Source organism: Salvelinus sp. IW2-2015, linkage group LG9 (assembly GCF_002910315.2).
Source record: "Salvelinus sp. IW2-2015 linkage group LG9, ASM291031v2, whole genome shotgun sequence".
Classification (NCBI taxonomy): Eukaryota; Metazoa; Chordata; class Actinopteri; order Salmoniformes; family Salmonidae; genus Salvelinus; species Salvelinus sp. IW2-2015.
In genome coordinates, this window is record NC_036849.1 from 7,753,465 (window position 1) to 7,765,893 (window position 12,429).

Consider the following 12,429-nt stretch of genomic DNA (forward strand, 5'->3'; position numbering starts at 1 on the left):
AAGTAATGTGAAATATCAGGAAGTAAACTAAAAGGTCCTGGCGACGAAGCTTTATAAAGTTTCCACCTTTGTTTACCTTTACCTCGACCGTTTTCGTAACTGAATTTGCTAGCTAGAATTCATAAAATACAAAATGAACAGACAAGTAGAGTATGATTCATATGAGATAGAGGAGCCAAGTGATGAAGAAAAAGCTGAAGACAGGTAATTGTGGTTGCATGGTTTGACGTTAGGTAGCGTTTGGCTAGCTAGCACACTAAGAACGCAAGCTGGTTGTCCAATGCAAGCATGGTTGCTGGTGATGCTATCTACCTAGTAGCCGAACAGTAAGATGTAAACCGGTTTCAATGTAAATGTTTGGGTACAGTATTGTTTCCATATTCTATAGCTTGATTTGCTTGAAGGCCCATAACGTTCAATATTAACGTTACTTGGGCACTGTGAAGTAGGGGTTGGATCTGTGAAGCAGGGTTGGGGTCAATTATATTTCAACAAGTGACTGGATTTCAGTATAGTTGACCCCAGTCCTGTTATAAAGAAGTACTTTATTATTAGGGTGCAAAGTTGTGAGTGTTGTTCAAACAGGATCTGACCAATGACTGTTCAATATGAAAACGGTATGTTATCAAGACCCTCATTTGTTGCTGTATTTCCAGCTCTGAGGATGAGCTGGATGTGCTCTTGAACGGGACCCCAGGTCAGAAGAGGAAGCTCATCCGAGAATACTTGACTGGGGAGAGTGAGTCCTCCAGTGGGGATGAGTTTGAGAAAGAGATGGAGGCAGAGCTCAGCACCACCATCAAGACTATGGAGTGCAAATGGGCGCCACCTACAGCACCAGCAGGTGGGAGTTTTCTTCTAACATTCTTTTTTTTGTTGTGTCTTTTTGGCTGGCGGCGACAGCAATGCACTGTTCTGTTGTGAATAGAGATAACACTTCAGCTGCATTTACTGGACGGGGGTCTTGGGGCATCTAAAGCTCATTTCCTGCATTTCTACACAATCTATGGTCACTTGTATTGTAAATAAAAAATAGAATATGTTTCTAAATACTTCTACATGAATGTGGATGCTACCATGATTATGGATAATCCTGAATGAATCGTGAATAATGATGAGTGAGAAAGTTATAGATGCACAAATATCATGAGCATAGCGTTGTATACAGACTGCACCATGACAGATCTATAACGTTACATTGCTATGCTGACTGTGATTGGGGGGGGGGAATAATATCTAACATTAGCCAACTTTTGGCAGCTATAATGGTACATCAACTGGTGAAAACGAGTTAATTTACTTCTGTTGAAACGGGAAGAAACAAAGGTTACAAAACATTTCCATAAACACAACATCTGTTAGATACTGCTACCTGACAGATCGCTAGAGGTTAGAGCTGAACTGGTAGCTGCTAGTTCATTCACTTCAGACAGAACGTCAGTCGAGTCGGGATGAAACATTAGCTAACGTTACATGTCAGTTACACTACTAGCTCAGCACTGGGAATAAATGACTTTTTTCCTGTTAAGTCAAAGAGCAGTTACCTTTCCAGCTCATTCAGTCAAATAAAGAGTAGCCAGTTTCTGCTCAGCTTGCTTTTACAACTCAGGGGGGGGAAAAGCACAACACACACAGACAATAGCTGCCTCTGTTCGCGCACACTGTGGTGTCCACACATTCCTAAATCAAGCCGGCTGAAGCCACCAAACAGCCTACCCTACCGCGCTGAGGCCCCCGCATGGTCCTAAAGCACAGCACACCGATGCCTCTTTTTGTATCACAATGCAATGATAAAACTGGGGGGGACAAAATTTATATTTCAGAATGTGGGGGTTCATGTCCCTCCTGTCCCCAGCGAAAGTTGCGCCCCTGTCTATCAATAATATTGTACTGCTGTACTCATTAATAACAGTGTCCATCTGTCCTTCCCAGGAGAGGCTTTGGGTACCAATGACAATGCTGCAACGCCTGGGTTACCACAGCCAGAGCTTTATGACAATGTTTATTTTGACTCTGATTCAGACGAGGAGGAAATTGCTCCAAGTAAGTGTGTAGTTAGAATTAATCTGTAAACCAAACATTGATTCTGAGGGCACAGATTAAGCCCTAGCCTTGGACTTCAAAGGACAGAGTCCTATTGTTGTACAGATGATGCGATACAAAACACGATTGTTTGATCCTCTTCTGCAGGCAGTTCCTCGGGTCAGAGACGCAGGAAACAGCGATCCATCCCCACCAACGATGAACTACTTTACGACCCGGATGAGGATGACCGGGATCAGGCGTGGGTGGACGCCAAGAGGAGGAGGTAAGCAATGCCTCCATCATACAAAATGTTACAAAAGTGTTTTTGTGTGTAATAACAGGGTGACGTTTGAAAGTCAAATATTTAAGGTCGGTTTTTCGGACCCAGATTAGTAAACGCATGCTCAGTGGAGAATTTCCATTGATAGTGCTTTTTAGTCCATGAGTAGGGTTGGTTGTAGTCGCATACAGTGCCTTCGGAAAGTATTCAGACCCCTTGAGGTTTTCTAAATTTTGTTACGTTACAGCCTTATTCTAAAATGGATTAAATAAAACAATTTCCTCAGCAATCTACACACAATACCCCATAATGACAAAACGAAAACAGGTTCATAGAAATTTTAGCAAATTTATTAAAACCAAAAAACAGAAATACCTTATTTACATAAGTATTCAGACCCTTTGCTATGAGACTCGAAATTGAACTGTTTCCATTGATCATACTTGATGTTTCTACAACTTGATTGGAGTCCACCTGTGGAAAATTTAATTGATTGGACATGATTTGGAATGGCACGTACCTGTTTATATAAGGTCCCACAGTTGACAGTGCTTGTCAGAGCCAAAAGCAAGCCATGAAATCGAAGGAATTGTCCGTAGAGCTCCGAGACAGGATTGTGTTGAGACACAGCTCTGGGGAAGGGTACCAAAACATTTTGGCAGCTTTGAAGGTCCCCAAGAACAGTGTTCTCCATTATTCTTGAATGGAAGAAGTTTGGAACCATCAAAACTATTTTTAGAGCTGGCCAAACTGAGCAATCGGGGGAGAAGGATCTTGGTCAGGGAGGTGAGCAAGAACCCGATGGTCACTCTGACATTGCCGCTTTCCATGTAGCTTGTGAGGGGTGGAAACACTTTGTTGCTTTTATGGATTTTGTCTTGTTATGGATTTTGTCTTGTTGCTTTCTGTTCTATCTGCTTGCTATGTCTTGCTTGTCCTATGTTGCTCTCTTTGTATGCTATGTCTTGCTTGTCCTATGTTGCTCTGCGTGTGCTCACTGCTCATTGATTGTCTGTATTGTAATTGTTTTTAATAACCTGCCCAGGGACTGTGGTTGAAAATTAGCCGGCTGGCTAAAACCGGCACTTTTACTGAAACGTTGATTAATGTGCATTGTCCCTGTAAAAATAAAATAAACTCAAACAGAGCTCTAGAGTCCCTCTGTGGAGATGGGAGAACCTTCCAGAAGGACAACCATCTCTGCAGCACTCCACCAATTAGGCCTTTATGGTAGAGTGGTCAGACGGAAGCCACTCCTCAGTAAAAAGGCACATGACAGCCCGCTTGGAGTTTGCCAAAAGGCACCTAAAGACTCTCAGACTATTAGAAACAATATTCTCTGGTCTGATGAAACCAAGATTGAACTCTTTGGTCTGAATGCCAAGCGTCACGTCTGGAGGAAACCTGGGACCATCCCTACAGTGAAGCATGGTGGTGGCAGCATGCTGTGGGGATGTTTTTCAGCGGCAGGGACTGGGAGACTAGTCGGAATCAAGGCAAAAATGAACGGAGCAAAGTACAGAGAGATCCTTGATGAAAACCCGCTCCAGAGTGCTCAGGACCTCCGACTGAGGCAACGATTCACCTTCCAACAGGACAACGACCCTAGGCACACAGCCAAAACAAAGCAGGAGTGGCTTCAGGACAAGTCTCAATGTCCTTGAGTGGCCCAGACAGAGCCTGGACTTGAACCTGATCGAACATCCCTGGAGAGACCTGAAGATAGCTGTGCAGCAACGCTCCCCATCTAACCTGACAGAGCTTGAGAGGATCTTCAGAGAAGATTGGGAGAAACTCCCCAAATACACTTGTGCCAAGCTTGTAGCGTCATACTCAAGAAGACTCAAGGCTATAATCACTGCCAAAGGTGCTTCAACAAAGTACTGAGTAAAGGGTCTGAATACTTATGTAAATGTGCATTTTATTTAATTTTTTATACATTTGCAAAAATTGATACAAAACAGTTTTTGCTTTGTCATTATGGGGTATTGTGTGTAGATTGATGAAAAAAACAATTTAATCAATTTTAGAATGTCTGTAACCTAACAAAATTTGGAAAAAGTCAAGAGGTCTGAATACTGAGTGCACTGTATGTCAATTATGTTCCCCTATTGCCTATTTGATCAGGTACAACGAAAAGAGAAGATTGCAATCTTCACGAAACAGAAGAGGGCAATCCCAGGGGCTTCCAAGCAGCGATGCTGTCCTTAACTGCCCAGCATGCATGACCACGCTGTGCCTTGACTGTCAAAGGTAGGAAATAAAGAGTTCATTTGGCTGTGAATATCATCTTGAACTAAACTCACAGCATTTTACACAGCCAAACATTATACCCACTACAATTGTAAAGGTTGAACAATTCTGGAAAGGATTTGTCTCAATCGACCTCTTGTTTGTTTTTGTCTACAGGCATGACAAATACAGGACCCAATACAGAGCCATGTTTGTCATGAATTGTACAGTAAACAAAGAGGAGATTTTACGGTACAAAACGCTCAATGAGAAAAATCTGAGGAGCAGAAAGAAGAGGAAAGGGCATCAACCAGAGCCAACAGCATCAACCACAACCGCAATGGAAGCCACAGATTCAGGAGCGGTGTTGGGGATGGGCGGAGAGGAGATCTACCATCCTGTTCAGTGTACGGAGTGCTCCACTGAGGTGGCAGTGCTCGATAAGGACGAGGTCTACCACTTTTTTAACATCCTCGCCAGCCACTGCTGAAGATACACTGTTGATATGACCTTTGTGATATCCCTGATAAGACTTTTGGTGTCTGAATGTACATCTTTTTATGGTATTAGACAGGGGTGTATTATCATGTAAAGATTTGATTACAGCCATTGTCCGCCAACATTTAATTAAGTTTACCCCTATGGTATTTATTTTATTTTTTATTTTATTATATATATATATTTTTTTAGAACCAAAGATTTGTATATCTTCATACTGTACTGTCTTTGGTTAGGGTATGTACGTCCCAAGGATTCCGGATAGCAATAACCGTTTGGAAATCTGATTAGAGTCGGGACAGGAAGTGGAAACTGCCCTTTGCGCGTCGCTTTTTCATGTGATTCGAGATTGGTTGAGAAAGAAAGCCGTTAAACATCACTGGGGGGATTAATCTGCACCGGTTGACAGTTGATTGCATTCGTTTTGGAACCGGGCTGCCTCCTGGATGTGAGCCAGGTGCCCTGTTCAAAGCCCACAGGGATATTTGGCTCAAAACAAAAAGGACGTAATTGGCATGTTGAGTAAAGAGTCGATTCTGTGATTTCACATGCAAAAGTGATTGCTTTTGATAAACGCTTTATCTACCAAGAAATAATCGGCAATCACAAAAAAGACAGGTTAAATACAACTTCAAGTTGTGGCGTTTGAAGCTATCTGGAAGAAAATATCCTGGTTGTGTTACCAGTATATTCTCGTCATGGCTTTATACATGTTGAAGCCTTGGGAGAGAACCATCTTCTGTATCCTTTTTGGTTCCAGAATGGTTTGAAAAGAACTAGGCTACTAGGTAATTTAGCCGGATACGTAACTAACTACAATCCCTTGCCTTGTAATTTCGAATAGTTAGCAAGTAGCCTATTTGTTGGTTAACCTTTTATTGCTGAACAATAGACCATGAAACGATAACGGTAGGCTATAGCTACTAGCTTAGGTGGTCACAGTGTAGCCTACTGTTGGTGAATTCAAGACAACTCGGTAATATCCGACATAAAAACTTGTAGAAAGATGAGGCCAGGGTTTTCCACTTGGTCAAATCCCGACGTCAGTGATCAGGTCTAGAAAGATGCCAGAGTTTCCGAGTTGGATGACCTTTCAAAAGTTTTTTTTTTCTTCAGTTGTAGATCGTTTTTCCCGAGTTCCCAGTTGTTTTGAATGCGGCATCTGTCTCACCTGCAGGCCTAAACGTGTGCATGTGCAACTATTGAGAATTTTAGAACTCCGATCTCATGGATTTCAAATATTATTTTAATCAGCTGTATCTGGCATAAAAAGTGCATGTGTAGACCTAATATAGCCTACAGTCATTGGTGTAGACTGATTTGATATGTTAGGCTACTCAAGTAAATTGGAAACTGGTCAAAAAGAGGTGAGGAAGATATGATTATCAAATTAGGCTACTGTTGATCACAACACTGAACAATTATGACTGAAGAATGATTTTATCCCTTTCATAGGCCTGATTTAGCAGTGGTGTGTATTTTTTTTTTTAGCAGTGGTGTGTATTCATGGATGCCAAGGGAAGCCAGGCTCCCCCCAAAAATGTACCAATAAAATGTTTAAAAAAATGTAAACATAAAACAAATTATCTTTCGTCTCTGTGTTTCATAATTTTCCTTTAATTCCCGAGGCTGAATGTATCTCACAGGAGAGAACATCAGAGCGAGCGAAACAGCGCCCCTCTGTATCTGTAGGACATCTATCTGATGCTGTCTGGTCCAAACGAGTATGACATTGTTGCTGCCCGTAGCATTGAAGGCCAGCAAAGCCTGCGAGCATCTGGCCTCCCTTGATAATTTTTTTTTTTTTTTAAGTGTAACAAATTTGCCAACCAGCATTGAGGTGAACTGAGCAAGCTCAACTGTGAATGGTCCTGGCGCACCAAAAAAAGGGAAGCCACCTTGGATTTTGGCGTCACTCCTATCAAATCCTCTTGAGAGGATATGTCATTGACAGAAACTATTGTGTTGTTCTCCGGTGGCTAGCTAGCCAGCTAGCTAAATTAGCCATGGATGGAGATAAGGATTTGGAATTGTGGTTTCACTTAATTCTGCGTACTGGCCAATAATTATAAAGGCGATTCTGATCCAACCATTCATTCATACATTGTTGTGCCCCTGGCCTGAGAGGATGGAAGTTCAATATGTAGCTAGATGTAAAAGGCTAATGTTAACTAGCTAACGGTGCCAGAGAGACTATAGTAGACGGTTGCTGTCAAAAAGTGAGTGAGTTGTTCCTGTGTCCTGTGTTTGGGCTGTTAATGACATCATGTCCGGATGTTCTCACGACATTTAGTGTGTGCTTATGTAACTTGATAGTGCAGCTGTTTCTTTGAAGTAAAGCACATGTTTGAAAGAAAAAGTAATGGCTTGGTGATTGATGTGTCGTGTAGTGATCTTGTTGAACTTAAAGAAAATGTGTTTGAACATTTGAAACAGTTGGGAATTTTTATAGGGAACTTACAGAGCTGCTGTGTAGTGATCTTGTGACCCCTTGTAGAATGAACAAGAAAAAGTAATTTCCCGGTAGGTCTGCCTGAGTTACAAGTAAGTCTTAGACTTGTCCTGTGAACACTATGACAGAGAAGAAGCCTCAAGAGAGATAAACCACAGAAAACTACAGAAAACAGGTGTATTGTGTCCTTCATGTCTGGGCCACAATAACAAAACTATTGATGACAATCTTTGTGATGCACCTGATTGTTTTAATGGTGTGATTGATATGAGTGAAGGCAATATGAATCTCTTCAGTAGCGTATAGTCCAGACTCCAAAGTGACAGTTTTAGGTTATTCTGAATTCAATAGCGCATATGCCACCAAATCTGTTAGTTCGTATGTATTTTCAAATGCTTGCACAGAGGTCAACTACTGATTAAACGAATGCAACAATTTTTACACCATCGTGAACGTTTACGAAGATGGTCCCTTCTGTCATCAAGACAAAACTTGGGTTTAAAGGCAAGAAGGTTGATCTATCATCAAAAAGAGAACATACGAAGCCTAGGAGACCATGGAGAGCCTGCATGGAAGAGACGATGTCTGATGTCCTCACCACTTGAAGACGGGGATTTGGAGACTGATGGGGTTGGTGTCAGGTTACGATAGGTCCCTGAAAAGGAGGAAAAGGCTCATTCTACTTTTAAAACAGTTTTTTTCCAACAAAAGAAACATGTAATGTGTAATAATAACATGTATGGTCTATATAAAGGTTTAGTAATAAACATTAGTGTCATAGTTTAATATTGCATAGTAAACTTTAATCATTGTCAAATGTATGTTTAAATGTCTGTACTAAAGGTTTTGAAGAAAATGTTATTTACCTTCAATTAATTAGTCTTGGGTGTGTGTGGGGCCTGGTTGCATGGGGTGATGTCAAGCTGTGGGTGTTACAAGTAGACGAGGGCCGTGCCCAAGGCATTATTTTCAAAGAAAAAAACATTTGAAAAAAGAACAGACTTTCCAACAAAAAATTATTATACAAACATTTATAGGGTATTAAAGTGTAGTATTGTGTAATAATAATATGTATGATTTATATAAAGGTTTAGAAAAAAAAACTGATATAGTTAAATATTGCATAGTAACTTTTAATAATTGTAATATCTATGTTTAGAGTTTTAGAAGAAAATAAAAAGGTTTGAAGGAAAATTGCATTTACCTTCAATTACATAAATCTCTCACCCTCCGTCTTTCCCCTTGCATGTATGTGTGTGGGGCTTGGTTGTAGGCGTGGTGTCAGGTTACAAGCTATGGGTTAAAACATTTTTAAGTACATTTAACCTTTATTTAACTAGGCAAGTCAGTTAAGAACAAATTCTTATTTACAATGTCGGCCTACATCGCCCAAACCCAGATGACGCTGGGCCAATTGTGAACCGCCCTATGGAACTCACGGCCAGTTGTGGATTCGAACCAGGGTATCTGTAGTGACGCCTCAAGCACTGAGATGCAGTGCCTTACACCACTGCCATTCGGGAGTCACAAGCAGATGAGGGTCCTGCTCAAGGCCTTCTTTTCTAAGAAACAATACTTTCCAACAAAAAAATGTGTAGTAAAGTTTAGTATTGTGCAATAATATTATGTATTTTTTATTTATTTTTTATTTTTTATTTATTTCACCTTTATTTAACCAGGTAGGCTAGTTGAGAACAAGTTCTCATTTGCAACTGCGACCTGGCCAAGATAAAGCATAGCAGTGTGAACAGACAACACAGAGTTACACATGGAGTAAACAATAAACAAGTCAATAACATGGTAGAAAAAAAGAGAATCTATATACAATGTGTGCAAAAGGCATGAGGTAGGCAATAAATCGAATGATACATGTTAAGGTTTAGTGTTGTGTACTAATAATAATATGTATGATCTATATAAAGGTTTAGTAAAAAACTGTTATAGTTTAATATTGCGAAGTAAACTTTTAATAATTGTAATATGTATGCATTTCTGTACTAAAGATTTAGAAGAAAATAGGTTTTAAAGAAAATGTAATTTACCTTTAATGAAATCTCTGTCTCCCTGATCAGCTTCTCTCTCTCTCTCTCTACACAAGAGCCATTAGGTTCTTGGGATGTGTGTGTGTGCGTGTTTGAGTGGGGAAAGTCTTTGATGCACCTCGTTTATACCTGAGCTCTTTTAAAAAGATTTCTCAGCTATCCAGATTTAATGGTCAATAGGTTGCTAATCTAGGGGGTCCCTTACACACAAGGGAACTATATGTACACAAGTGTATCCCCAGGTGTCTTTGAAACAACTGCTTTACAACTGTTTCACCTTTACCCTTTTAAAAATAGTTCCTAGAGGGGGCGTCCGGGGGGATGCCGGTGGATGTCTGTCAATCAAAAATAATAATAACTCCAGAGGCCTAGCTGCCTCCTCTTTGAAAAAGGTCATTATACTCTTTAAGATGGGCCCTTTACTTGACTTCTTAAACAGATAATTTTGCTCCCTTAAAACTTCTTGCCACTAGGGGGGTGCTATTTCGACATAGCACAAATGTGTATCCAATGTAAACGGTCTCCTACTCAATTCTTGCTCGTACAATATGCATATTATTCTTACTATTGGATAGAAAACACTCTCTAGTTTCTAAAACCGTTGGAATTATGTCTGTAAGTGAAACAGAACTCGACTTAGAGCACTTTTCCTATGTCTGTGTGAGAATGGGAAATTTTATCATCTGCTTTGAGACCTGTCTTTAACTTTGCCTGTCTTCTATTGGTTGAGATGCACTGCATACGCCTTCCCCTGGCTGTTAGCGAATAGGGAGAGTTGAAATGACGTCTCTACGTCGTTCCAAGGTTTTTAAATTGATTGGAACCGAGGTGTCCGACCTTTTGGGACTTCGCGCTGACGCAAAGAGGGTCTTGGCATGTCTTTTTGAACGTCTGGTTTTAGCTCCTAGAAGTATCCGGCTCTTTTTTATTGCTATAGGTTTAAGACATCATAATCTTGTTATTTTGAACCGAATTATACCAGTTTAGGTCAGTATATTGCGATTTTTCGGTATTTATTTCCTGGCGCTGTAGAACGTGGGTGTCTCTCTTCGAATGCCATTCTGTACTGCTAATTGCAACGTCGAGGGAAACATCTCTCAACCCAGAAACGATTATTTTGGCAACGGACACCTTTCACAAGATTCTGATGGGAGTTCAGCTAATAGTAGGTACTATTTATGCTGATAAAACGTTTTCTGTTGAAAAGAAAAATGTATTAGACGCCATTTTTTCCATGTAGGTTGCGCTATCGCCCCTGTATTGTACCAGTATTGCGCAGTAAGGTTTTTAAAAAATGTAATTCAGCGATTGCATTAAGAAACTAATTCTCTTTCAATTGCTGTCCAACCTGTATTTTTTTAGTCAAGTTTTAATAGTTTTCGATAAGATTAGGTGCCTTTCCAAAATGGCACGGACAGATTGCTTGATTTTTTGCCCACTAAACACGTTGTGTAACCACGAATTGTGCGGCTAAATATGCACATTTTCGAACAAACTATAGCTTGTGTATATGATGTTACAGGACTGTCATTGAGAATTCTGAGAAGGTTAGTGAAAAAATTAATAGCGTTTGGTTGGTTTAACGTATATATGATTATTTTGGCTTGAATCAATGCTACTGTGTGACTGACTTGTAGTAAGCTAAGTATACGCTATATTGTGTTTTCGCTGTAAAACACTTAGAAATCTGACATATTGGTATATTACATGATCTGTGTCTTTCATCTGCTGTACGCTGTGTATTTTTAAGAAATGTTTATGATGAGTAATTAGCTAATACACGATGGTCTCTGTAGTATTCTAGTCATTTTAGTGATAGTTGTAAATGGGGGCTGCAATTGTAATATTGATTTATACTGAAATATGCAAATTTTTCTAACAAACCTATGCTATACAAATATATGTTATCAGACTGTTCATCTGATGAGAATTGTTTCTTGGTTAGTGGCTATTTATATCTTTATTGTGTCGAATTTGTGATAGACTGATGCAGTAAAAAAAAATGGTGGAGTAAAAAAAGTGGTGTCTTTTGCTAACGTGGTTAGCTAATAGATTTACATATTGTGTTTCCCTGTAAAACATTTAAAAAATCAGAGATGATGGCTTGAATACACAAGATCTGTATCTTTCATTTGGTGTCTTGGACTTGTGATTTCATGAACATTTTATTTTATGATATCCTGTACTTAGGCTAGGCTATGCTAGTCAGTTTTTGATGGGGGGGGATCCGGATCCGGGTTTGTGACCTTATTAATTAATCTTTTAAAGCAGTGGGCTTAATCAGGGGCATGCAGAGTGTTTCTTGGTAGTCAAACAAATCTACTGTGAAGCCAAGTACGTTGAAGTCGGAAGTTTACATACACCTTAGCCAAATACATTTAAAACTCAGTTTTTCACAATTTCTGACATTTAATCCTACTAAAAAATCCCTGTTTGGTCGGTTAGCATCACCACTTTATTTTAAGAATGTGAAATGTCAGAATAATAGTAGAGAGAAGGATTTATTTCAGCTTTTATTTCTTTCATCACATTGCCAGTGGGTCAGAAGTTTACATACACTCATATAGTATTTGGTAGCATTGTATTGCATATTTGCATTGCTTGGGGTCATTGTCCATTTGAAGACCCATTTGCGACCAAGCTTTAACTTCCTGACTGATGTCTTGAGATGCTGCTTCAATATAGCACATAATTTTCCATCCTCATGATGCCATCTATTTTGTGAAGTGCACAGTCCCTCCTGCAGCAAGCACCCCCACAAATGATGTGCCATCCCCGTCCTTCACGGTTGGGAGTGTTCTTCGGCTTGCAAGCCTCCCCCTTTTTCCTCCAAACATAACAATTGTCATTATGGCCAAACCTTGCTTGGTTTATGGCCAAACCAGTGGCCAAACCAATGG

At 40.0% G+C, this 12,429-nt stretch overlaps 1 protein-coding gene across 1 annotated transcript; it reads left to right on the plus strand.

Annotated features, from left to right (window-relative positions):
- Positions 1 to 28: 28 nt before the first annotated feature.
- eapp (e2f-associated phosphoprotein) lies at positions 29 to 5,196 on the plus strand. The gene is made up of 6 exons (XM_023994137.2): positions 29 to 204; positions 657 to 844; positions 1,933 to 2,043; positions 2,191 to 2,308; positions 4,433 to 4,558; positions 4,715 to 5,196. The coding sequence occupies exons 1-6, from the start codon at positions 134 to 136 to the stop codon at positions 5,025 to 5,027; spliced, it is 927 nt and encodes a 308-aa protein (XP_023849905.1). The 5' UTR covers positions 29 to 133; the 3' UTR covers positions 5,028 to 5,196.
- The last annotated feature ends 7,233 nt before the right edge of the window (positions 5,197 to 12,429 follow it).